General features: G+C 36.3%; 3 protein-coding genes across 10 annotated transcripts in view; all 3 read right to left on the reverse strand.

The window, feature by feature from the left end:
• LOC111776232 (importin-9) overlaps positions 1–13,516 on the reverse strand; it is a gene marked incomplete in the record, with an annotated part of 21,770 nt that extends 8,254 nt beyond the window's left edge. Inside the window, 20 exon segments of the mRNA XM_023655631.1 lie at positions 274–376; positions 508–565; positions 719–842; positions 927–988; positions 1,497–1,561; positions 1,645–1,714; positions 2,196–2,255; positions 3,147–3,277; positions 6,160–6,235; positions 9,059–9,127; positions 9,204–9,251; positions 10,046–10,188; positions 10,293–10,356; positions 10,451–10,567; positions 10,651–10,737; positions 11,746–11,861; positions 12,136–12,307; positions 12,453–12,545; positions 12,730–12,791; positions 13,091–13,516. Of these exon segments, the coding sequence (XP_023511399.1) occupies positions 274–376; positions 508–565; positions 719–842; positions 927–988; positions 1,497–1,561; positions 1,645–1,714; positions 2,196–2,255; positions 3,147–3,277; positions 6,160–6,235; positions 9,059–9,127; positions 9,204–9,251; positions 10,046–10,188; positions 10,293–10,356; positions 10,451–10,567; positions 10,651–10,737; positions 11,746–11,861; positions 12,136–12,307; positions 12,453–12,545; positions 12,730–12,791; positions 13,091–13,214 (1,844 nt within the window).
• A 772-nt stretch (positions 13,517–14,288) lies between these two features.
• Positions 14,289–15,969, reverse strand: LOC111776378. The gene is made up of 2 exons (XM_023655815.1): positions 15,649–15,969; positions 14,289–15,275 (listed from the first exon to the last, which is right to left on the reverse strand). Exons 1-2 carry the CDS (start codon positions 15,966–15,968, stop codon positions 14,438–14,440), a joined length of 1,158 nt encoding a protein of 385 aa, XP_023511583.1. The 5' UTR covers position 15,969; the 3' UTR covers positions 14,289–14,437.
• Positions 15,970–16,420: 451 nt separating this feature from the next.
• Positions 16,421–25,585, reverse strand: LOC111776350 (choline/ethanolaminephosphotransferase 1-like). Of its 8 annotated transcripts, XR_002812245.1 has the most exons (24): positions 25,482–25,585; positions 25,001–25,188; positions 24,842–24,851; positions 24,704–24,754; positions 24,442–24,519; positions 24,271–24,346; positions 24,155–24,177; positions 23,970–24,070; positions 23,687–23,781; positions 23,520–23,588; positions 23,038–23,107; positions 22,804–22,867; positions 22,646–22,686; positions 22,476–22,560; positions 22,137–22,199; positions 21,898–21,956; positions 21,743–21,795; positions 21,507–21,579; positions 21,327–21,371; positions 21,143–21,233; positions 20,829–20,875; positions 18,288–18,547; positions 17,811–17,920; positions 16,451–17,715 (listed from the first exon to the last, which is right to left on the reverse strand). XR_002812245.1 is itself a non-coding variant. In XM_023655793.1 (20 exons), exons 2-19 carry the CDS (start codon positions 25,135–25,137, stop codon positions 21,350–21,352), a joined length of 1,170 nt encoding a protein of 389 aa, XP_023511561.1. In that variant the 5' UTR covers positions 25,138–25,178; positions 25,482–25,585; the 3' UTR covers positions 20,955–21,233; positions 21,327–21,349. The 8 variants fall into 8 exon arrangements, 4 of the variants coding, with proteins under 4 accessions (XP_023511576.1, XP_023511561.1, XP_023511552.1 ...); XR_002812241.1 differs by having other exon boundaries at positions 16,451–17,920; XR_002812243.1 differs by having other exon boundaries at positions 16,451–17,920; positions 20,829–20,896.
• Between the last annotated feature and the right edge of the window lie 40 nt (positions 25,586–25,625).

Below are 25,625 nucleotides of genomic sequence, written 5' to 3' on the forward strand. Positions count from 1 at the left end.
TACTATATCTAATAGTGTCTTAAAGTGTAGAAAGTTAGAAAGACATTCGATTTCCTTTTAATCTGCTTCTAATTAAAATTAAGCTGAGACTAATCTTTCACAATAAAATTTTCATATTTAGTACTGATTCTTATTTCTATAATTTCTTCTAAATGACTGCAACTGAAAGCAAATAAAAAGAAGCTGAGGCAGGATGAAAATTCCACATAAACCAGTAAGTACAGAATCAAGGACGTCAGATAAACAATTTTTGCCAATATTACCTCGAGAACTTCGATTATATCAATGCTGATAAAAGGATCAGAGACATGCGACGCCCACATTTCAAGAATCACAGGAGAGAGAATGGGCTCTATTGAAGCGGACAATTCACCACCTACAAGAATCATTGAAGAAAACACAAAAACAGATAATCAGCAAGATACAAAAAAAATTGATCAAAATCACCGTTCAGCTTCCAGGACTCTCACTAAAAGCTAAGCTTTTAGCTCATTCAATTAAACTTACCGGCCTTAACTGCAGCTTGAAGGGTGTCAAGTACCAAGTGCAAGGTATCATCTGACGCCTATCAAAGCAAAATGATAGCATTCGATAGATGTTGTTTGAGAAAATTAATTTATCATATTGACAAAAAAAATAGTAATTTTTTGAAAATTCATTAATTGGTATACTGTATTTTCTGAAAAAATAGTTTCCTTAATTTTCCATAACCAAGTACCCCATTGAGAAGATTTCCAAGTGATGAAAACAAAAACATCATTTCAGACCCAATGATTTCTTTGTTTGCTTCAGGTAGGAGCTCAGAAAGTGCCCTACAGGCGCCAACTTTCACAGGAGGTGGCCTGCCAAAAGGATATTGATACAATAGAGATTATTTCACTATTGGCCAGTAAAAGAAAAAGTGCAACAAATTTAGACAAGCTTACACATCCATGCCAAGAGCCTTCACAGCTTCATGAAGGAACTGATGAATAAGGTCACGCCTAATCTGCCAATATAGAAACATTACTGTGAGGCAGAGGAGAGGAAGATGACCTTAAGAAGTACGGAAACTAGTGTGTTTGTGTCGGACATTTGGACACTCCAATACTTGTTGGACACATATTAGACACTAGTTAGTGCAATAGATGTATAAAACACTAGTCGTATAAAGTAAAAGTAAGTCCAACATTGTTAGGCATGTATCGAACATTTGTTAAGCATACTATACAAATACATATATGACAAAAATAATAAACTTTGAGAGAGAAATGCATCAAACTAATTTTTTAAACATATAAATGTATAAATTCATTGACCTTTGAATTTTCTTATGATATAAAAATGATAAATAGTGTATATTTTAATAAATATTTCCTTGTCGTGTCCGTGTCCTAGAATTTAAAAGGTTGACGTGTTGTGTCTGCATCGTATCCGTGTCTCATATCCATATTTGTGGTTCTTAGAGGACGAACAAAAAAGAATATGACCAAACATGAGAGAGCTGCATGTGGTACCATAGAGGAGAGCTTGGCAACTGACGTGAATAAACGAGCATAAAGAAAAGGACAATCACTAGGACCTGCAAGAGAAAAGAAAAGTTGATGCAATAACGTGTTTACAATAACCTTAGCAATTGAAAATGATGTAGGTAAGCAGAATTACTGATAGACATGTCTTCAGTTAATACTTCCTCCAAAAAACTTTCTAAACCAACTCTTGTCACTCCAGGAGCCTGTAAAAATATAATGTTTAAAATTGTACAAGTATTTCAATAAGCGAAATGATATAACAAAAGAGTAAAGTGTATGGTTTTGTAAAGCAAATAAGGAAAGAAAGTACAACTGATAAACTCTTTGAGAGAAGCATTCTCTCCCAAGACTGAACTACTTACAGGCATGCCAACTAAATGCTAGCATCAACTATTATATAATTGCTTGTTGACTATCCAAAGGGTTGCATCACACCCTTTCTGTACCTATGATGCCCTATCAGTCAAATACTAACAAACTAATCACAAAAACTGTCATGTACCGCCCCACTCGTAATGTGAAATCAATTGGAGGTTTCCTAGTCCTATCCTATCATATTTCCACTCAGAAAACAGCTCCAAGAACAAAAATATTCTTATGAGTTAAAATAAAAATTCAAAAAATACTTGCATAACATGATTAATGCAAGAACTGAGTGATAAAAACGTTTATGATTGTTCTAACCTCTACTTCAATCAACTGCTCTGACAAAGAAGCTAAAGCGAATAGAACAGCCTCCCTGATCTGTCACATAAATCAAGCAAAAGTATGTACAAAGAATAATAAATGTTCTTTTATCATAAGGATCAAGACCAATCACTCCATGAGAATGGATAGCGAATGAATATGTCCATATAAAAAGCACAAAAATGCATGTTCACTGTCTCTTATGGGGGAAAATTCTGGACATACATTTGGAGCACAATGCATATAGGAATCAGATTCTACACCACAAAAAGCATCGCTGAGTTGAAGTCATTAAAGATATAGCAAGATGTCATATTCCTACTATCGGAAAATTTAGCATTCAGAAGAAAAAGATGCCGACTGGTGTGAAATAGAGTTTATTTTAACAAAGGCCATGATGGAAAAATACTGAAATCTAGGAAGCTTCCAGTTTCTTTCTTTGAAAGCAAACAAAACTTTTCATTAAAATTATGAGTTACAAACAAGGTTGCATAGAACTTAAAGCTACCATCAAATTTCTCCCTTTATGAGTATGTATAAGAACCAGCTGTCCAAAAGGAACAAAAGACAACCAATAACAGAAGGAACAAACCTAAACCCAGCAAACTAGAAAGAAACCCAAATCCCATTAGAGCCATGAAAATAAGAGGAGAAAAACCCAAATCCAACAATCTTTTCTGACTTTGAAGCTTATTGAGACCAAATATTCGTTACAGGGATAATCAACATCGCTGATTGGGCAAATGATAAAAACCAAATCCTATTTTCATACAACCTTTCAACACTTGGCTGCCATCCGAACGGTCTATCAATGCCATGTAATTTAAAAAAATATATATTATTATGAATCAGACATATATCATCAATCATTTTATTCGAAAAATATCTCCTCTACAACCGAAGTGTTGTTTTTCAACCAAAAAGAAAAAGAAAAAGAAAACTACTCACTCTCCACCAAACTGAAGAACCAGAAGCTTTTTCTCTTTTTGACTCACTGAACCGACTTTTGGCAGCATCTATTATGGCATTGATACCATCAAGACCACAACTGCCAACAATTTCTTCAAGTAACAGTGCACCTGGAAGAATCATATACAATCTTTTTTAGAAGATATGAGAACTTACAAGAAAAAAATACAAATAGGAAACAAAATCCTACTGAATAAGTAAAATTTATAACTTAGGGTTGTACATTAAATCCTATAAAAATAAATTTTAAATTTAAAAAGAAAAAAAAATTAAATTTTAAAAAGTGAGACGTCACAAAAATTAAGTTAAAGTAACCCACAAGGAAGTCCAAAAAATGAAGTATAAGCCACACTAGATTCTTCTAGTTACACTTTGCCCTCGTACATCCTATTAAATCATTTTCTTTCTCTTGTTTTAAGCACATGCAGATAAACAAGCCTAAAAACTGACATCCTATTAAACTATAACTGAAGTTAAAAGCTTAAGCAGATGTGTTGTGGAAAATTTAAATTATTAACACTTATCCTTGTAGACTTAGAAATTAGCACAACGTTTCACAAGTGATTATCCATATCAATTATAAAGAAATAACATAATAGTAGTTCAAGAGTTCTTGCTCTAGTACCATGTTATTTTTTTAAAAGATAAACAATTTCATTCATAAATGAAATAAAAGGAACTTATTGACTTTCCACACCGAAAGGTGTATCACAGAAGCTAGCCCTGGACGACAATGAAGAAAAACTATATTCTTCAAAGGGATTTTATGTTTATACTAATATAAAGCATGAAACACAAAATGGCTTTGGTACTACCATGTTAAACCACATCACTGAGCCTACAGTAAATCTTTCTTTTTTTCATATGCGTGAGTGTCCAAGCCAGTTTTTGCACATCTTGACTATTATCACAAGACAACTGCTAACACTGCTACATTTGGTTGCCAAATAAAAATGTAGGATATTAAATCCTAGTTAGGTGACCAACATGAATGGTAAAATTAATTATCAATATATATTTTTAACTATCCCATGAAAAAGTGCATTGTTCTTCTTACTGAAGAAAAAACTCACCAAAAAGAGAGAATGTATCAACATGGAACTAAATTGAAACTAATACAGTTTCTATAATTAGAAAATGGTTGGTGGACAATTATGATGGCTTAGAAGAACATTGGTTGGCAGAGATAATAGACCATGGATGGTATTTCAACGCCTGAAAACCACATAATTCAATTAGTGGTCATGGAAGTGAGGGATGCTCCATCACTTGTCTCTAGTCAATAACTGGATTAAAAAGTTCATTTAGATAAATGCTTCTATAGATTATGTAGTCTCGCTGCTTGCTTGCAACTATATGCGAAGAGTGGAATGCTTCAAACTCAAGTCAGTCCCTTGATTTAGGTCTTTAATGACAGCAAGGTGGAAGAAGCCATGTTGACCTCGGAAAGCCAAAATTCCCTTTCACTTAAATCTCTTTATACACAACTAATTAAGAAAGAAGCCATGTTGGGGCCAAGACTTGACAAAAATAAATATGGAAAGATAAAATTGAAAAGAATACCTTGATGCAATTGCTCTGCATCGTTGGACTCAAAAAGAAGGCTGAAGTGCTGTTAAAGGGCCGTTACAACTTATAAGTTTTGTGATTGGAAAGAAATAACCACATCTTCACAGCCAAAGAAGCTGGGAGGGAGTTTTCGGTACAGTAAACTATCAAGTTTCTTTTTTGCGCTCATTTTATAAATTCTTATGTAATTACTCCCTCATCATAATATTTTTAGTTGACTGACGGGGTGACAAGAATGAATTATCCTTAGGTGAGCCTAATTTGGAAGTTCAAGATTCCAAAGGAAGTGAGTTTTTTTTTAATGGTCTGTAGCCTATAGAAGTCAAATACGCACAAAAAGCATCAAAGGAAGTTTCAAAACTGGATGATTTCTAGCCTCCATATGCTGCCTTTGTTTACAAGTGGAATCTCTTGACTACATATTCTTGCATTGACCGTTAGCGGCAAAAGACTGGCGGTCTGTATTTTTAAGTGTTTGGGGTGGATTATTGCCTCCCTAAGAAGATTGGTGGTTGGCCCATAGAAGCAATGGCCAACGAATGTTTGGCAGCAAGGGGAAAGTCCTTTGGAGATGTACTACGTGGTCACTCCTCTGGGATCTTTGGAAAGAAAGGAATAGTTGGGTTTTTGAAGATAAGTGCTTTTTCTGAATTTTTGGCTTTTAGTAAACCATGTAGCATCTGGGTGATAAAATCACACTAGATTCTTTTGTAATTACAGCCTTTTGGTGATTATTAACGATTGGAAGGCTTACCTTCGCTAGTTTTATGGAGAGGGATAACCTCTACCGTTGCTCTTAAGCTGACCATGGGTTCAAACCCTATAATGAGTAGGTCATTTGGGACATCATAATGAGGCCCGGTGGCCCGAATGTTATGGCATTTTCCACATGCAAATTCTATAAGGCATAAGGTTATAGTGATTATTTAAACTATAATCAGTAAAGAGGGAGAAAGACACTCACACCAACCAAAAGCCAGATAAAATATTGTCATAAAGTCTATCATAAGGAAGAAATTGTCTTTTATTTCCATCGTCACAAGTTTGATTAAAACTTCTTTTTTATTTAGGTAAGAAAGGCAACACCCCATTCATATTTTCTTTTTTATGTAAGAAATCATGTTTTCATTGAAACAACTGTAAGTATATACAAGGGCAACACCCCATTCAAATTGAATCCTTAGATATGACAGAAATCCAAAGTGGCTTCACCACCAGGGCTACTCTCATCAAGATGAAATCAATATTTTGATTGATACATTTGCAGTATATTAGATCCAACTTGTCATTTGAACATTTCAATTGTATCAGATTCAAATCTTTTTCTTTGTTATTATATACAATTCAAATCTTATATGCTGGAAAATCCAACGACCAAGTCACTAAACAATGTATCAGGAGTCATAAGAGAAAATAAGCATACCTGAAACACGACAGCTAAAGGTGCCATCATCCTCATCGGCAACAAATTGATTGGCATCCACTGACCACATATGAAACTAGTAGAAAGTAACATTTTAGACTAAGACAGCTTTTAGTTAAAAGTGCTAAGCAAGAACAACATATAAAATTGTCAATGTTCAACTGGTTTAGGCATATACCATCAACCAAGAGGTTAAAGATTCAAATCTCCCAACCCCACATCAAGTTAAACTCGCGCAGTGTTCAAAAAGAGTCACAAAAAATAAATTATATGAGAAAAGGTTTGGACAGAATTCATGCACAGCTGAACGTCTACAAGAATACTATATGAACCAAGGCATCAATCATGGAATATTAAACTTTAAGGAAGATGTGAAGAAAATGTCATTCAAATTATCATAAGATGTTGCAATTCATTCCACATTAAAGAAGAATCAAGCTTCATTTATTCTTGGATGGTCATAAACTTTGGGTGGAGAGTTATGGTGTTTCTTTAATGTATTTTTAAGACTTTTATTTACTTCAAGGTTACATTTACATAGTGGCTAATTATGGTCATGAAGTATAAAGGTTACAACTTTTGAAATGCCTCATGGAAGGTCAAGGGTTTTCATTTTGAGGCTATATAAAGCTATGTTTGTTATATTTGTAAAGTAAACTTGAAAAATGTAGTCAAAAGAGCATTTGTTCTTTCCTTTAGCCAATGACTAAGTTTCTTTACAATTCTATGTAGTTTAGGTTGCATGTTTAGAATCATTCAAGCTTGACATGATCGATCTTGCATGTGGAGTGATTCGAATCTCAAACAAGTGTTGTTCTTGCCTTGAAATATTTGATCAACAAGGTAATTCGAATCTTACTTTCCCTTCGAGTGATTCCTTATCAAATACTTAGGTCTAGAAGGCATATATAAAGATGAATATACATTCTATCAAGGAAAACACATGAACTTGAAGATAGAAGAGAGTTTTTAATAAGGTGCCTACGCCACTATAGAAGTTGTTCTCTTTCAAGGAAATAGGCCCCAATCATCTGTCTATCCAAAACTTAATTCTATCATCAATTTTTGCTTTGAAATTTTTGAAGTTGAAGAAGAAACCACTGTTGCATTCATCCATTTCCTCCACTGATGGTCGAAGGCATTCAAGGATTGCATCTTGGTAAGACCAATCAACCTATTAATAGGCCTTTTCAAGGTCGAGCTTTTGGAGGAGACCTTCTTCTTAACTTTATGCTCACCCACCACCTCGGAGGCTATAATGCATCTAAAATCTGGGGGTCATCAATGATAAGGGGGAACACTTTACTTGAAATCAGAGGCTTTTTCTACAAAATCTGCTTTGATCAAGTTGACTGAAACCTCCCTTAAACTCAAAACTCTCATGATTGATTTGATATGAAATTTCAGGGTTTTAAAATGGATAAAAGTGTTGCTATGGAGCGTGGCATATCAAAGTTTGGCTACGCATGATAGAATCCAAAGGAATTTTTTAGCATGAACTCTTTTGTTAGGGGGCAATGAAAATCTGGACATTTGTTCCTTCGGTGTCCTTTCTCCTTGAGAGGGTGAAATCTTTTTTGCTCAAGACCTTTGGAGTGGCTTACTAAAGCTTTAAATGGGTGGAACCTTAGCGGGAAAGCAAAGGTGTTGAGGAGTGGTTCAGCTTGGGCCATGTTTTGGAAATTTGGATGGAAAGAAACCGGAGGGTTGACAAAGATAATTCTTATACTTTTGAGTTCTTTTTTAATATTGTACAAACCAATTCTTTTCTTTGGTGCCTTAAGCACAAGATATTATTTTGTAATTATAATCTAGTTCAAATACTCCAATATTGGGAGGCGGTGCTTCATTAGTTTCTCTTGGGAGGGGGCTTTCTCACTCCTCTTCCTGTCTCTTTTTGTTTGCTTAATATATTTTCTGTTTTGATACCAAGTATCCCTTATATTATCTACTTCCTTTTATTGTCAGATTTGAAAAAGAACATATATCTTGATATCAAGATTCCTTTTTATCCCAGAAAAAGCACTTGGTGCCACATTTTGAATCATGTCCACTTCAAACATCAGAATAAAAATTCAACGCCGATCATAAATCATGCATATGTGGAGTGCTCATGTGATGTCATAAAAAAGAACTATTTGGAGGACATTTTTTAATCATACATACTAATTTTCATTTTCTGAAAAAAAAAAATGAAGGCACAATCGATCAGAGGATGTATAAGAAAACAAGAAAACTAAATGGAACTCATCAAACCTGCAGTATGCAAGTGAAAAATGTATACTATAGCTTCCAAACATGTGTGGTATCTCCACAACTTATAATTTAAACTTAGGGTTTGACTGCTATCCAATTAAACTATATCCTTTCTCTACATTATTCACAAGATTATCCAACAAGGACTGTCCTCAAAATTACTAGAAAAGAACAAACCATAAAACAGATTCAAAATATCCAAGAGTTTTTTAATATAGGGATTGAAATTTTTCATTAAGAAATGAAACGAACAAAAGAAACAGAAATGGCCAGACAAGAAAAGGGCCCAAACGACAAAAGCACACATACTGAAAGTTAAGCTTTCCAAGTTAAAAGTGATACAATAAAAAAATAAAAATAAAAAAAATAAAAAAAAACCAGAAAAATTATATTTGAGAATTTATATGCAACAAACTTTAAATATGCGTTGGAAAGGACAGGCTTAGTATGACTGAAAATATGATTTTTATAAATATCAGGAATTAGTTTTTTTCAACATAAGAATAAGTTAGAAATGTAAAAGAATAAAAAATATTTCAAGATTTGAAATACATTGATGCAAAGAATACTATTGAACTAAGCTAATATTTAATGTTCAACTCAACTTTCTGCCCAAGGAATACAATGAAAAGTAGAATAAAACCTGTTGCTCCGTAATTTGTAGAAAAGCAATTGTGTAATAAACCAGCTCCCCTAGATTGTTCTTCACAAGCTGCAAAACTAGACCAAATGAAGTTAAAGAAGGATGCAATGTAAAACAATTAGATGTATTAAATATTTTGACGCACCTTCACCAGTTTTGAACTTCCAACTATTGTTAAAAGAAATTCGAACAACTGAAAATCCAAAAGACGTAAAAAAAACCATTCAGTTATAAGCTACATAGATTTTCCGGATGAGAAGGTAAGCAGAAGTGTGAGGACACAGAAGAAGAAGAAGAAAAGAATACACAGATAAAAGAATAAAAGAATTTTGGATTCTACATGGTCGAGAACACTTTTTAGTATATTCTTTCTGGAGTTTTCTTTCTTTTCTTTNGGGGGGGGGGGGGGGGGAGAGAGAGAGATCACAAACCAAACCAGCTTTAAAATTTTTCAAAAAAGTAACTGTAAGATTGTAGGCATCATACAAATGAGTTTAGACTTTAAAATGAAAAACCACCCCTCGTGAAGAACAATCTCTTGACCAAGAAGAATGGTATGATTCAACACAAACCAATTGATTCTCCAACAAAAATTTGTTTGTCAGGTCACGAATAAGTTCAGTATGGCGTTTAGAATGATTGAAAGCATTTTTAGCCAATTAAAGTAATTTTTAAAATTTCTATGATGTTTGATTACAAAGTCAAAAGTAACAATGAAAATTCTAAAACACCTTAAAAAGCACTTTAAGGTGCTTTTAGAGGACCTTCCCCAAGATTGCTTATAGAGAAGAGTATTTCATTAAAATCACCACTCTCCCTGAACAGTAACTTCCATGAAAGTCACTAAAACCCACTATTAAGTTAAAAACAGAGAAAAAAAACAAAAGATAAAATTGAGGAAAGTAAAACTTCAAAAGCACTCTCATTTCTGAAAGTATCTACTGGTTCTCACACAAAATCAATCTACAAATATCATTAACAATTAACCTGGATGACAAAAGAATCAAGACTTTTGTCAGCACCATCAGAATCGTAGCTTCCTTCATATGGATCTTCTACACCTTCAATGGATGATCGTACATATATCTCTAGAGATGACACAAATGTCTGCCACACTGATTGCAAAATAACTACAACCAAGTAAAGGATATTGTACAAAAGTTAGAAAGACAGGTCTGTCAAGAAAACTGAAAAAGCCTCTAAACCTGTGAATAAAAAAAGGAGGTTGCCGTACTTGTAATATCACTTTCTGCAAAACTAGGGAAATTCTGAAAGAACTGGTTCATGCACTTTAAGACCTAATAATAAAAAAACAGACGCAAGAATCACAGCTTAATTGTGCACCAATTGACTAACAAGAGCACACATATTGCAAACAAGTCAAGAAATAACCTCCATTCTAATGCTCCAGTCATCGGGATCTTCAGATTGCACAGGATGACCTAATATGCTAGAGAACTGCTCCATCCATGGTTTTAGCATGGGTATTACCAACGCTCTGGTTTCTTCCTGATATGTTTAAAAAAAACAAAAAAACTCACTCGCAAACAATCTTGATAAACAATTGCACCAGTTAAGTTCCAAAAAGGTACCTTATACACACCACTCATCGCCCCTAACATGGATATACAAGAATAAACAACTGACAGGGCCTTCGTACGCAAATACTTGTCATAAATCTGTACAAGAAGTCCATATTTGGGTAAGAACATCATAAGAAATGATAGCCCCCTTTCTCTAAATTTGACATTAAACTAAATTTTTAAGGAGCGATAATTTATATTTTAAAATAATGTGAAAGGAGTAATGAAGTATGCAATAATCAAAACGGTTCAAGTAATTAAATTCATATTTTCAATGACACCGTGCCTTGTAGACAAGGATTAGAAGAAAATGCAAATCAAACAATCATAGGTCCAAAGACTGAGATATTTTCTAAGAAATAAAATATAAAATCAATCATGTTCATGCAATTGTATGCATAAAAGGACAAGTTCAACGCTTTCAGTCCATCCTGGACGTTCATATAATTACGATTCGAATTTTCATTATTTTTAACGTTCATAATTTGTTTCTTTCTGTGTTCGTCAATTTTTAGATTTAAGAGAAAAAGTAACTAGCATTCTAGTTCTCAAGTATACCCAACTTAAGCACCAAATACGTGTGCAATAGGTGTAAGTGGGTCAGAAACCACATACAAGTTTAACATGGAAATACTGTCACAGTATTCTTGCTCATAGGTCAAAAACCCATTGGTTAGAAGTATAACCCTCTTTAGTAAGTTCAGTGAGTTCTCTTTCTTAAAGTTTCTCTTCCCAAATATAACATCTGGTCTAATGTTAGAACTGAGCCAATTCTAAACAAAGACTCCCTTTGAAAGCTGTTAGATAGAACGTAGTAAGTTTTTTCTTATCACCAAGTTAAATGGAAGAATCTCTCCAAAGGGGTGAATCTTATTCTTCGATTTGTATTATAAAGCCTTCTGCCACTAAGAATTTGTCAATTTTCTATCAATCCAAACACAACTTCAATGGTTTCTTTCTTCAGCACAAAGAATAAAGCATATGATAATGCATTAACCATCAATCAGATAAAAAAAACAATTAAAGAGACGGTTGAACGTTCTGTCTCAGCAGTAAAAGGTAATCACAAAAATAAATTTCATTTTTCAGAAAACGCATTCATACCTCTGTAGATGAAACAATTGAAAGCAAGTGTGGGAACAGAGAAGGTATAAGTCTTGGAATCATTTCACAATCCAATTCCCCAGAAAGTAGAGCCAAGCACCTTAGACCTCCATGCACTACAAAATTTTACATGAAGCAAAAATTTATTCAATGAAGACTACACTTAACAAAGACCCAATATAAATCCAAAGGAAAAACCAATAATCCGACTGTTGGATCATTTGTGTTGAGCAAGTTCAAGTATTATTTATAATTGTCATCTCAAAACATAAAAATATTGCTCAGAGAGCTCAATTAAATCAATACAAGAAAATAGATAAATATAATCCAAAAGAAAAGGATAAAAAAAGACTACAGTGGAAAATAAACATCATATATATAACGTCATACCACCATTCACGTTTATTCGATTATTCATCAAATTCAAGAGGCAAGGCAATAGCTCGGGCCATTCCTCTGGCCAATCATATATTGCGATTGATGCCACAGCCATACTAATTGCTGTACAGATTTTTCTATGGGAATCATCCAACGTTAATAAAAGAAGCTGACGAATGGCTGCCTGAAAATCAAAACAGTGAATTAGAAATGTAGAATTTTAATATTGAAAGGATGTATCCAAGTAGTGACATTGGATGTGACCAGACAAAAGATAAAATAAGACGCGAGAAAACAATAAATGACAGCTTATGGTGGAAAATAGATACCTTCTCATCATTAGAAACGGCAGGATGCTCAAATAATTCATCACCCTCCTGCCAGTGTTTCTTGATGAACTGCTTTAACAGGACTGCAGCTAGGTAATTACGTTAAAGTCCGACGCAAAAATCGTGGAATAATGCAATCCCAAAACCGTTAAGATGAGTAAAGGACATGTTTAAACTAGCAATTTCCCTCATGTTTCCTTGGAGCACAAAAATGGAAACGAGAGGCAAATAACACCGTAAAACGAAGAATTTTAATGGCAGTGACAACAAAGGATATCTGGCGCAATCCTACAGGAAGCTCCCTGTTGGCCGCAACTTTGGATAATGCAACTCCAAAACCTTAAAGATGAGCAAAGAATGATAATTAAGTCCATGTAGTAGAATAAGTTGATCGGATGGAGAAGATAAAATGAACCAAACAAAACTTAATCTGTTTCAAAACGTATATATACAATATGATACGCAATTCTGCCTAACACAATTATAGAGCGACGCCAACGAGGCGGAAATGCGATTCATCTACTGTTTGGATAATGTGGAAAAATGATCCCATTCAGGAAGATACACGATAGTACAAGAGAACAAACGGAAGTCAATAAGAAGAACAGTGAGCTGAGAATTATAGTAAAAGCAAGAACCTGGTTGAAGAGATGCTTGATTTAGCGAGGCTTCAGCAAATGAGCGAACCTCGTGGTTGGGGTCGAGGGTGGCCGACAAGGCATTGATAAGCCACTGTTGATCCTGATCAATCACATTCGCCATCCTCGAGAGCGCCGAGCAAAGCGTTCGCAGTTTGTTCCGCCGTTTCGGAGTTCACTCTGGTCGGCTTGGAGACTGCCGCAGCGTTTACCCGGTTGCCTGCTTCCAATTGTGGGCTGCAAAAAACGCGCGTATGATGGTTCGGGGCAACAAAAAAGGAAATGGAGTTTTTACCAATTTTGCAATTTCCCCCTTATAATTCTTAGGGTTCTTGCTCTAAAACCCTTTTGCTTTGCAATTCTCCCTCTTATAATACTGTGATTTTTGCTTTAAAACCCTTTTGTCCTGTCTCTTGTGCTGGATTTTTGTGAGGGGTTTTTATGAATATTGTTCTTAAACCCTTTTGTCACAAAGGCAAGAAGAAAGTTTTGATTTTTATCCGACTTCGATTGGGTACGTCTAGGCAGCCTAATCGAAGAACTTGATCTATGACCGAATAGCACTTCCTACATAAGCATACGCGCATTGAGAGCGAACTCAAAGCGAGAATAGCGCCTCTAACCTACTACCTTTCATCTACTAAGTCCATCTAGACAATATAATCGATAATGGGCACCAATAACCCGATTACGGTTGAATAGCAACTCCTACATAAGCATACGCAGTGGGAGCATAACTCAAAGCAAGAATAACCCCTGACCTACCACCTTTCATCTATCGAGTCCGTCTAGGCAGTATAATCGAGAATGAGCACCAAGAACTCGATCTACGATCAAATAGCAACTTTTACGTAAACATACGCACCGAGAGACATAACTCAAAGTGAAAACAGCGCCCCTGACCTACATAGTCATTCTTGCAAATCTAGACGTTTCGTAGTTGTTTTGCTCAAATTTGGACTCAAGGACAAGTTCTTAAAAAAATGACGTGAGATAATTCTTAAATTATTAATAATAAAATGATGACTAATTAACTATAGTCATTATGATTAATTTTATTATTGTTGTCCATTGAGTCATTATAACCCTCTTGAGTAGAATCAAGCCAGTACCGTTGTCTATAAGTGTATTTTTCGTGGATATTCAAGGGTTTAATTAACATTTTTCATCGTCTCATTAGTATAGTATATCATATATATATATGAAAGGCTGAACATTTACTAACACTCAAAATACAATCACAACAAAAAACGTATAGCATGAATCAAATTCAAACAGGCGCGGTCGGATCCAATCGGGTTGAATCGGGTTGGAATGATTTTAAAGTGAAAAATGTGGTCTTTTCTTTCACTCCCATTTGGTTCTAATTTGATGGGTGTGCCTAAATTCCCAAGTAAGAACCAAACTCCCATCCCTTCTCTTAAGCACAAACCTCTCCACCAACACATAACATCCAAATCTCTTCCACATTCCCACTCCTTCAAACTCCTCCCTTCTATGCACCTTCACTTCCTTCTCCCCTCCTTCTCCAACCCATTCAAACCCACCTCTCTGCTCCTCCCATCTCATCCTCTCCACAACCGCCAAGCTCAGCCCCACCCTCGTCGGAACCAACCACGCAACGCCGTCGCTGACACTCACACCACCCACCGCCTTCCCTTCAACCGACACCACTTCCTTCTTAACAGAAACATCCACGGCCACCCCTCTCCCTGCATCCCTGTAATTCCCACACCCAAAAATCTCCTCCCAGCTCTGTTCGAGGGTCATTTCGTAATAGGGAGAGTTCTTGATCTGATAATCAACCCCCAATTCTCGAACGAAAATGAAAGGGCAGTACCACTTCCCTACAACAACAGGGGTGGATGATCTGCAGGGCAGCGAGAAGGTGAGCTGAGGGAGGCGTGCACGCAGTGCGGCGTCAAGGCCGAGCGCTTCGGCGGTGGGTTGGAAAGTGTCAAGAGTTTTGGTGTAAGCTCTCCAGCCCTTGCGTGTCATGGAATATGGAGTAATTCCGTCGGAAGCCACGGATTTGAACACAAAACCATTGGGTTTCCCACAGAATGCGTCGTTACTGATTTCGAATTTTTGGTATGCGTTTGTTGGGTCGAACTTTTGTAGCGGTGCATCAGCAACGCCGAGCAATCGGCTCCGCCCTTCATCCTTTGAACTTACATACGCTAGCCTGTATGCACATAAATTTCAGTAACAGCACCAAGAAAAAGAACAAAAAAAATTACTAGCCTCCAAGTTTGTTGTAATCAAACTGACCCAGTATTAAACAAATTATATACTTTATTCGAGAACTCTAAAAAAGAGTGAAGCTACGATTAAAGGGGAGGCTGTTTGAGGGCGCTCTATAGTGTACTTTGATACGAGAGCTTATACCATCGTAGAAAATCGTGATTCATAGCNAAAAAAAAAAAAAAAAAAAAAAAAAAAAAAAAAAAAAAAAAAAAAAAAAAAAAAAAAAAAAAAAAAAAAAAAAAGCCCAAATTGGTGGGCTGAAATTGGGAAGAACAATACTCAACAAAGAAAACAGAGGTGGAGACAGATACCCTTTTTCACTTCCTTGGGATTTGATGATATAGTATTGGTTAAAAGACAGGGGCTGATCAAGAACTGGAATGAACAGGGCGTATATGTAGTCAACGAAGGTATTGGTACCCACGACCATCGTATTTGAAAGCCACAGCTTCTTGTTCTGAGGGAAAGGAGGGACGCTCACCGTTTCATCCTTCAGCATTCCGAATAGCCATTTGGATTCTGCAGCTTCGTCTTTGATCACCAAAATCCCCGAACTCGGACCCTCCGGCGGCGGCAGAGACAACGCCGACGGCGAGTTTCTGTACAGAGAAAGCGGCCTTGTTACATACATTATAATCTCTGATTTCTCGTTTCTTTGTTTCTGATGCTTCGATTTTAGTGGTTATTTATAGAGAGAGCTCCGACCGTCGGATGGTTCCTTCTTCTTTTTCTTTTTACTATTAATTAATTATTTATTTTTATTTATTATTATTTGAAAATGTCACTTTGATTATAGTTTCAATCACTAATTCGTTAAATGATTATTAAATAAAAATAAGTCAAATTTCAAGATTTTAAAAAATCTATATAGATGGGGAAATGGATAATTAAATAATATTTAGCCTTGAAAATGTCAGTCAAATATGCATAGTAAATGAATAAATAAATAAAAGTAGATGGCTTGAAAATGTCAGTCAAATATTCATTTGATATTTAAAAAGAGCTTTCACACATCATATATTTTTCAAAGGAGTGCAATTGCAAGTAACATGTTTATTTAATTAAAAAAAAATTAGAACTTTATAAAAAGAAAATGATAATCTCACATTTTTATAAAGAACTGTCACTGAGGAGACATTCTGGCTTTTCATTCCTTGTCTTTGTCTACGCAATGTCTAAACCAAACAGCCCGTTTGTGCCCCAAATGGCAATGGCCAGTAGACAGGCACATACTCCAAGAACAAGTAAAGAGATTTTGAGCAGAGTACACGAGTGGCTTTGAAGTTCACAGAACGATTACCAACTATATTCGGAAAGATGACAGAAATACAGATCAATATTTGTACTAAACCCTACATAAAACGAAGAAAAAAAGGACACTTTCTAATCTGTTCTTGTTGAATTCAAGTTTTAGACATTAATTCTTCCTCTTTCTTCCTCGATGTTGCAGCATTTGCCCAGTTTGGTGGATGCTTGAATATCCATTTCCATGATTTCAAGCTTTTCCTCCCCTTCTTTATCCCTCTGTCACTGACTGTTATTCTACAGGAACCTCCGCCGCTGCCGATCATCCCTTGGCCGGTGGAGCCACTGCAAAGCGCCATGTCGAAAGCCCTCGAGCTCCCAAATGCAGAGTTGGGGTTTGAGAAAGGTCCCAAACCCAGACCCAGACCCAGACCCATTTTGGGAACAGAGATGTCTGGCCTTGTTTCTGATGTGAAATCCAACTTGAAATCTATGAACCCAGATTCATCCATCCCGTTAAAATCGCTTTCTTTTAAAGAAAATACACGTCTACTAGCTAAACTGAACCCATTGTGATCGCTTTCATAATTTCCACAATCTCTGTGATCGCTCTCGAAACCGCTTTTTCTTGGCTCTGTTTCGCTGAATCCACTTCTTCTGGCGGAATCACAGACGAGTCCTCCATTGACACTAGATGTTCTTGCACCGGAAATCGAGCTCCGGCCACCAGAAACCACCATGTCTCCGCCGTCCTCCGACCCAAAATGCCCGCCGCCACGAAAACTACAGAGAGATCTCGATCTTGAGACACCCATGTAATCAACCATACAAATATCGCTCTTTTCATCAAACCCGCAGACGCTTGATCTCTCACATCCCTTCTCCCTCTTTTTCCTGAAAAAATTCCCGATCCTCCAAAACCCACTCTTCTTACTCTCCACACAGCTACTACTGCTTCTCTCCAGAAGCACGATCTCCTCCCTTTTCTCCATCTTGGGCTTCATCGGACCCAACAACGAAACGCCATTTCTCTCATTCTCAATTAAAAACGAAACTCTCCCAACACTTCCCACTTCCACAGTACATGAATTTCGATTAGACGAGATCTCAGAGCAGGAGCAGGAGGAGAGCCTCTGCTCCCCACAGTCAGAACAAACAAGCTTGATCAACCGATCTTTCAAACAATCAGCACAGATACCAACAGAGGAAGAAGAAGGGTGTTTCTTACAGGGAAACTCAGAAGCAGAGGAATAGAAGTCCATATCGTTGCTGTAAACCGCCAGAGCTTTGCCTCTCTCCCTCATGGCCACTGCTTCCTTGACGAGCTGATAGATGACACTGAGATAAGAACAAGAAGAAAAAACTGAGGTGAATCAACTTGGATTCATGGGAGAAAACAAAGGAGCTTGGTCAGAATGCTTCACAGCTGAAAAGGGTAAAGGGCGGAAAGAAGAAAGACAAAGGTTGAAAAAGTTTTGACTTTGGTAGCACAAGAAATGCAAAAGAGGGTAGGATTCTTAAAAGAATTAAAACTTTGTAGAGAGAGAGAGAGAGAGAGAGAGAGACGTAAAAATCACGTTTTGTAGGAAGAAGACAGTGAAGGAGCAGAAGAAGGAAACAAACACAAAGCAGAGTGACTAAAAGGAGGCGCTATTCTGCGCAGCCCATTATTGCTTTCCTGCAGGGGAAGTGAATGAATGAATACCTTCTTCAAATTGAACAATCTCCATAATAAGAAGGCTGGTTCGCTGTTGCTAGCGCTTCTGGGCTCTGCTACTCTGCTGCAGGGTCAACTCCTTCATCCTGCGCCCGAGTCTCAGTGGGAACAAAGTCTTCAGATCATACGGCCAAGATCCATTCATCAATCAATCGAGCTGGGTCGGGCGGGCGTGCATCCAGTCTCCCTCTCGTTGCTGCCGCCGTGCTCCCTCCTCCATCGCCATCAAAGTTTGCGTGTCGGATAACCTTCCACGTGAAAAAATTAAAAGCCAAGTGGAAGTAGAAGTGGGAGTGGAAGTGGAATTAATGAAATCAGAGAGACGTTTTTAAGTTTTTAAGGTTTTATTATGTTACCTGTTGGGAGTGTTTTATTACAACAATGTCAGAAGAGGATTAAGTTTCACCTGTCCCAATCCTCAAAATTTCTCTTATATGGTATAGCTAATTTCAAGAAATAAAATTCTTACTTTTGTATATAAAGTTACATCTAAAAACCCGTCTTTTGATAATATTGTACCAAATTGTCACGACAAATTAAGAAAAAAAAATGTCATATCAGGTTCGTAAAGATCCAAACTTATATGATATTTTTCACCAACTATATGAGCATTGCATTAAACTTTAATCAATCATAAGAATTAAGATCAAAACCAAAGGAAAATGCATAGAGGAGATGAGGCCTACGAGGAGGAGGAGGCATGCAACCTCAGCTGTCTACTATCTTTTCTTACACATAATCATTACTCTTTGAGACATGACCCAGACGTTGTCATCCCCACTAGATTCCGAGACGTGTATCAAATCCATCCCCCCTCCTCCGCCCATCGTACTACTAGAGAAGGATTCAAGCCAACGGTGGTGATCACACCCGAGGGCTCTCCAATTTCCAACCGGGGGCGAGTGCTGGATATGACATTTGACGTGTCGTGAACAAGTTGGGCGGCCCGAATCGAATGCGGGTCCACCCCCGTTCCTTCACATGCCATGCATGATCACATTATATAGTCTCCCTGCCGTTACCCCTCAAACTTGATACAACTTCATTGCTACAGCCCAAACTTCAAATTTGGTAACCAAAAGAATACATACATACATACATATATATGGTAATAACTCAAACCTACGTCTAGCCGATATTGTCTTCTTTGTACTTTTTTTTTTTTGAAGTTTTCTTTAAGTTTCCACACCCTTAAAAAAAATGTTTCGTTCTCCTTCCCCAACTGATGTGATATCTCATCCTTCAGGGTCGAACGTTCTTGTTGGCACACAACCTCGTGTCCAAATCTCCTAGAGGCTCAGCCTCCTTGCTGTCATATCGCCTAATGTCTAGCTCTTATACCATTTGTAATGACCCAAGCTCACTGCTAACAAATTTTGTCATTTTTGGGCTTTTCTTTCGGACTTCCCCTCAAGGTTTTTGAAAATGTATTTGCTAAGAAAAGGTTTACACACTCTTATAAAAAATGCTTCGTTTAAATCCTCAACCGATATAAAGTTTCACACACACATAAGTTTATAGACTAGGATATGAATATGCTAATACATAAGCAATACAAATTTATGACACACAATCATTTTAACAACCTATTAACCAGGTTTATAATCCATATTCTTTGCACCACCTAAACATAATATAGAGTCGAAACTTTATCAACCGAAAATTCATAAACCTTGATTCATCTGACTATAAGTTAAATATCTCATCAGACTTGCAAATCAGCAATTTATTTAAAGAAATGCTAGAAAAAGAAAAAAATACTTTCTGGTGTAAAAGTAAAAAATTAAAACGTCATATTTGAAACCATGAACGAATGGGATCTCAAACACCACATACAAAGTCAAGTAAAGCCCTTTACATAATGCAAAAGCTTTCAAAATTGAAAATACAAAAGAACAAGGAAAAAGAATTAATGAAGAGAATATCAGCCCCACAAATGGATTTCAAAACATCTCTCATGTACATGTTATAAAATATAATAATTAATAATTTGTCCACAAAGGTATAAATAAGTAGGACCGACCTAAAATATTTTTCTTGCCACATATATATTATATCATGCATTATTGGAAACTGGCATCCTACACCATACTCCGAGGTAGGTACTTTAGAGCAGAGAAAAAGGTAGAAGGTATAGATCATAATAGTAAAAGTCGCACGCTCCATACACGCGCGAGCATCTTAAATTATTGACAAAAACATTAATTTAATATTGAAAAAAGAATAAAAGAAAAGAAAAGAAAAAAGCTTACTCCCAGTTAAGTTGTAATATAGTTGGCATTTGGTAATGATGATGTCCCTACGGACTTCCCTTAATTAATAATTTTGCTATTGTTTATGTAACTCATAAGCTTTAACCAAGGACTTAATGGGATTGTCACTTTCAATATTTATGCATGATAATGAGCATATCCTATCTTGATAAAACAACAAAGATTATGTCTTACTTTCCATTTAATTTGAATGGGCTCATGATTAAATTAAAAACCAACCTACCCCAGCTTACATTACATGCTCTAAGAAATATACCTTTGCTGTCTGACGTGCTCTGTTTCCATTGGATGCTTCCCATTTCTCTGTGATCATAGATTAGATGGCTGAATCACATTTTCATCATTTAATCAGAATTTAGTGATTAGATTTGGACGTTTCAGATCATACACAATAATAAGCACAGATGTAGATATAAAACATACTTTGGCTGCTTAATATGTTTACAAGAAGAAAACTCAAAACTTCTGATGATTTCTGAATCTTTACACATCCAGTACGATATGCAGAAATTCTGCGCTAGGATTCCACGCACTATCTACAAAGAGGGATATTCTTGATGGATAACTTACTGAGATTTAGCTACGTTGTACAATCTACACGAAGATAGCCGAGGTTCTGAAATAGCTAAATACACGTTGCCTTCATATTGAAGCCGATACTCTGTCAGGGTTCAAAATTGTCAAGAACAGTATGTGATTAGTTTTATGAATACGTTAGTTCTTAACAAAGTCAGCAAGGGATGGAAGGGCATACCAATACGGCAAAACCAGCAGATTTCAACCTTCTTTCTTAATTATCCTGGTATTCAAGAAAAGTTCTGAATGAATACGTTGATTCTTGTTTGAACTAGGCAATAAATGAGAGAATCCTAGTATTTTTCCAATTTGGTAGCTGATAGAAATTTATAGCATGTGGCATGGTTTTCTCTCTCACCTGAAGCAGTGGATTCCCAAAGAACTTCTCATTTCTTCAATAACTGATGTGGCAAAGTGCAAATAGAGAGCACCTGAATGCGAAGAAAGTAAGATACATATGAAAAAGTGTAGCAGCACCAAAACATCAAAATATTCTCACAGCCTAGAGAAATTAAACAGCAGCATTGAACTCAAGGAACAAATGACTGAGGAACAAATGATATCACATTTTTGTTATCAAGAAAATTGATGAACCTGCGTAGATGAAGTAACCAAGCAGAACCAATCTCTCACCAAACAAAGGAACCCTGAAACAGTTTATACATATGGTTCATCAGTTGAAAGAGGTCCAATATCCATACCTAGGATGTCATTTCCATTAATTAATTGAAATAGAATGATAGAAATACCCTCCACCAAGTCTTGCGGTCAGTGCATTCGCAATCGCAAATGGGAGATAGAAGAGTGACTGCAAAGTATGAATGAAAAGTCCTTATATCAGATCTTATACTACAATGGGGAAAATGACAACCTCATGGGGAAAATGAGCACAAAGACAAAGTAACACAGTAATAAACACCAGCTAGGAACTATATATAAAGTTCAACTACAAGCAATTCCAACATATAAGTGTGTTAGTGTAGAATACCATGCACATTCCAGTTTTCAAGCCCTTAGGTTCATCGCACAAATGAGCAAGAATCATTCTTCCCTGCAAAAGAAGGTTTTTATTCACAGGCCATTAGCATCAGAGGTTAAGAATACGCCAATAATTAGGAAACGCAGAGAAAAGTTGATACATAACTAAAGAAAAAAGAACGTCTAATAAACTTGATGGAAACCATTTTCTGATTCTTTTGTTTAATATGCTCTTTAAATTGAGTTAAAACAGAATTTATATGGGTGATTTAAAATTCACGATTAGAAAAACAGCTAGGTGGCTGAAATCCTATTATCTAAATATTCACACCCAACAAGAATATCTTACCACTAAGAATCCAAAGGCAAGCCCGCTTCCGGTTACAACCAAATGTGGATAGTTTTTTATGAGGTCTGAAGGAGATAAGTAATCCCTACAGAGAATGAAGGTCATCATTGAAAGAATAAAAGATACATTTAGGAAGAAAAAGTTTGATGTCCAATAACTCCAGATCGTACCATGCCAGGACTCCACCAAGGAGTACAGCAAATGGGCACAACTGACAAGAAAAGAATTAAAGAGTTGGTTTACCAAATAACCAAGAAACTGGCAGAAATATAGTAAGGAAGAAACTGGGAAAAAGAGAGTTGCCGCATTGCCCCATTTGAGCTATTACCATTGCTAAAGCCAGTAACATGCTTCCTTTTCTCGCCCGAACAACCTTATAGACATTTGACACACTGCACAAAAACACAGCATATTGTAAATTAAATCTTAACTTTATTTCACCAATAATTATTAGCTGTATGTGGGCTTATGCTTCACGTAAATTTTTAGCTCTGATATCTACAAGCCCACTATAGCACCTGCCCAGATATATTATCTAGCATTTAATAGATTGGGTGCTTACTTAAATGCAACCGTGGGAATAACACCAAAAGCTGTCATTACTAACATCACAGCACTACTCATCGCAACATCTGACATTAAAAAGAATAAATATTAGGCTTCGGCCACAATTAGCTAAAAGGAAACGAAAACATCGGCAGTAATCCAGCAGGGCAGACACTCCGGGTCAAGCAAATCAATCAAATTCATTAAGGTATCAATAAAAACAATCATACTTTGATCCCAAGAAGTCTTTAAAGTTTTTAAAATATGTTCAAATTTAAAAGCTCAATTAAAACTATCCAAATGACATTAGTCTTGGACAATGTTTACATAACTGTTAGCAAGTAGGTGGCTATGGAAATAAAATAAGAACAGTAGAGTACCAAAACATTTAAATATATGTTGCTTGAAAGCGCGTATATTTAAGAGCAGATTCGGTGTGCACTAAATCTAACAGAATATGGGCAAGGCAAATGATGATGACATTAACCATAGAGTTACCAGGAAGCAACGGAACCCAGCTTAAAAATGGTAAGAATTTTCCAATAGGACGAGTCCACCATTCAGCACCTGGAAAGGTAAGAAACTAAATCATAATTGCTTCTCACAGGGATCAAGGATGCTAATCCTTTGCAAAGTGGAGAATCGAAAGAGACGTGGGAATTTACCGACAAATGCAGTAAAAAAGTGAGATAGATAGAGCAGCATAAGACCCTCTGTGGGTCCATTTATCGTAGGAAGAATTAGAGTATTCGTGAAATAACTGCATAGAAAGGGGTAGAATAAACAGAATGATCGAAAGAAAAAAGTCAACAGTAAGCAAATCTGTGCTGGACTTCCTAGCATTCAACAAATAACTAACAAGCCCATATCAAATTTCATCCAATTTCCAGAAATTTGTTCTTCGTAGTCCATAGGGTCTGTAAGGGTAAAAAAAGTACGAATAGTTACTGTTCCCATGTAGCACCATAAAAAGGAACGGCTGCAATAACCCATAACCAGAAAGTATTCCTCCCACACATGGCAGTGCTTCCAAAAGCTAAAGATTCAAACTGAAAAGAAAACATGGACTTTCAGAAAAATGGCACTTAGGTTCTTCAAATTATGAGTTGAAGACTAAGGAAGAAGGTACCAACCGCACATGCAAGTGCATCACATCCTGAGAAGAGATATATGGAAAGAAGAGATTACATCATCTGTTAATATATCAATCAAGATAAAAGAAAAAAAATTATATGAAATGGCAGGTCACCATGGTCAAAAAGTTCCCCCAATGGACTTGATGAATTTGTTCTTCTTGCTTGTTTTCCATCAACAGCATCAAAAGTCTAGCACGTAAGTGAGAAATTAAAGTTGAAAAGTTTATATATTAGAGCAAAGCACAGGAGAACTGTTATGGAGAAAGAAGAAGAACCAATCGAACCTGATATAAGAAAAGGAGTAACCCATGGGCAAAATGAACCCATCTTGGTGGAGCTGAATCTAGATGAGGCGAATATACCTTAAACAAAAAATAGAAAATACGTGAAACAGTGAGAAACTTTTAATATTGGTATTCATCCGAAGCTTCTGGCATAAAATAAACCAGAAAATAAATTTCCAGAATCCACATTTGAATTTCTGTGTTCTTTCGAACAAAGAGGTTCAACTAAGAAGCATATATGGTCAGATTGATTGATACTCACATAGCCAAGCAGTGCAGATGTGACCAGAAAAATGAATCCAACAAAAGTTATCTGGCATAAAATAGTACATATAAGAAGCAATTCCAATAAATTGGAGGTAGAAATGAGAAGTCAGTGCTAGATGTAAGATCAATTCACCATGTTTGGGCTGAAGAGGTCCTCAGATACAAACAGAGAGAAGAAGTCAGCGTTATTCGGTGGAAATGTTGCCAAAATTCATGAGCAAAATCATTAATATAACAAGAAAAAACAATTTAAACGCTAAAGGCTTATCTAAAGCTAAATAAGAACACATACGGCATCCAAAGAGGAAAGAAATTCACGAAACGGCTCCAGAAGGGTTGCAAGACATATTTCGCCACAATAGAGTGATCCTCACCACTGTACTTGTATCTTCGTAAAGCCGCCACGCCATGTGCTCCGATATAGCCCATTTCTTTCACTGTTTCAGTACCTGAATCCACTCCAAGACAACCTAGCAATAACTAAAAGAATAAAACTCATGAACCAACAGATTAGTGGTGCAAGTTTTTTTGTTCACTTCAATTTTCTCTGTATTGATGGCGAAAACTCAATATCCATTCAGTGGGCGTTTTAAAGATTAAAGAACATTCCTACTAGAGCGACATGCATAGATTAGGAAACAAAAATTCACAAAATGAAGCAGAAGACTTACAGCCTTGAAATCGATATAGTTCAATGAAAGTAACCAAGGTAATTGATAGGAAAAGCTTGAACAAAAATCTCAAAATAGCATGAGATCGTTAACGTAACTCACCGACTGTGAATCGAAGAGATCGAACGATCCAATGGAGAATATTAGAGAGCGCCAACTGGTTCGAGCCAGACGTTTTCGCTCTCCCTCCCGCCCTGAAGTGAAGCTTGAAATCCTCCAGGTTAACCGACTCCGAGTTGGTAAAGA

The sequence above is a fragment of the Cucurbita pepo genome, chromosome LG01 (assembly GCF_002806865.2).
Source record: "Cucurbita pepo subsp. pepo cultivar mu-cu-16 chromosome LG01, ASM280686v2, whole genome shotgun sequence".
NCBI lineage: Eukaryota > Viridiplantae > Streptophyta > Magnoliopsida > Cucurbitales > Cucurbitaceae > Cucurbita > Cucurbita pepo.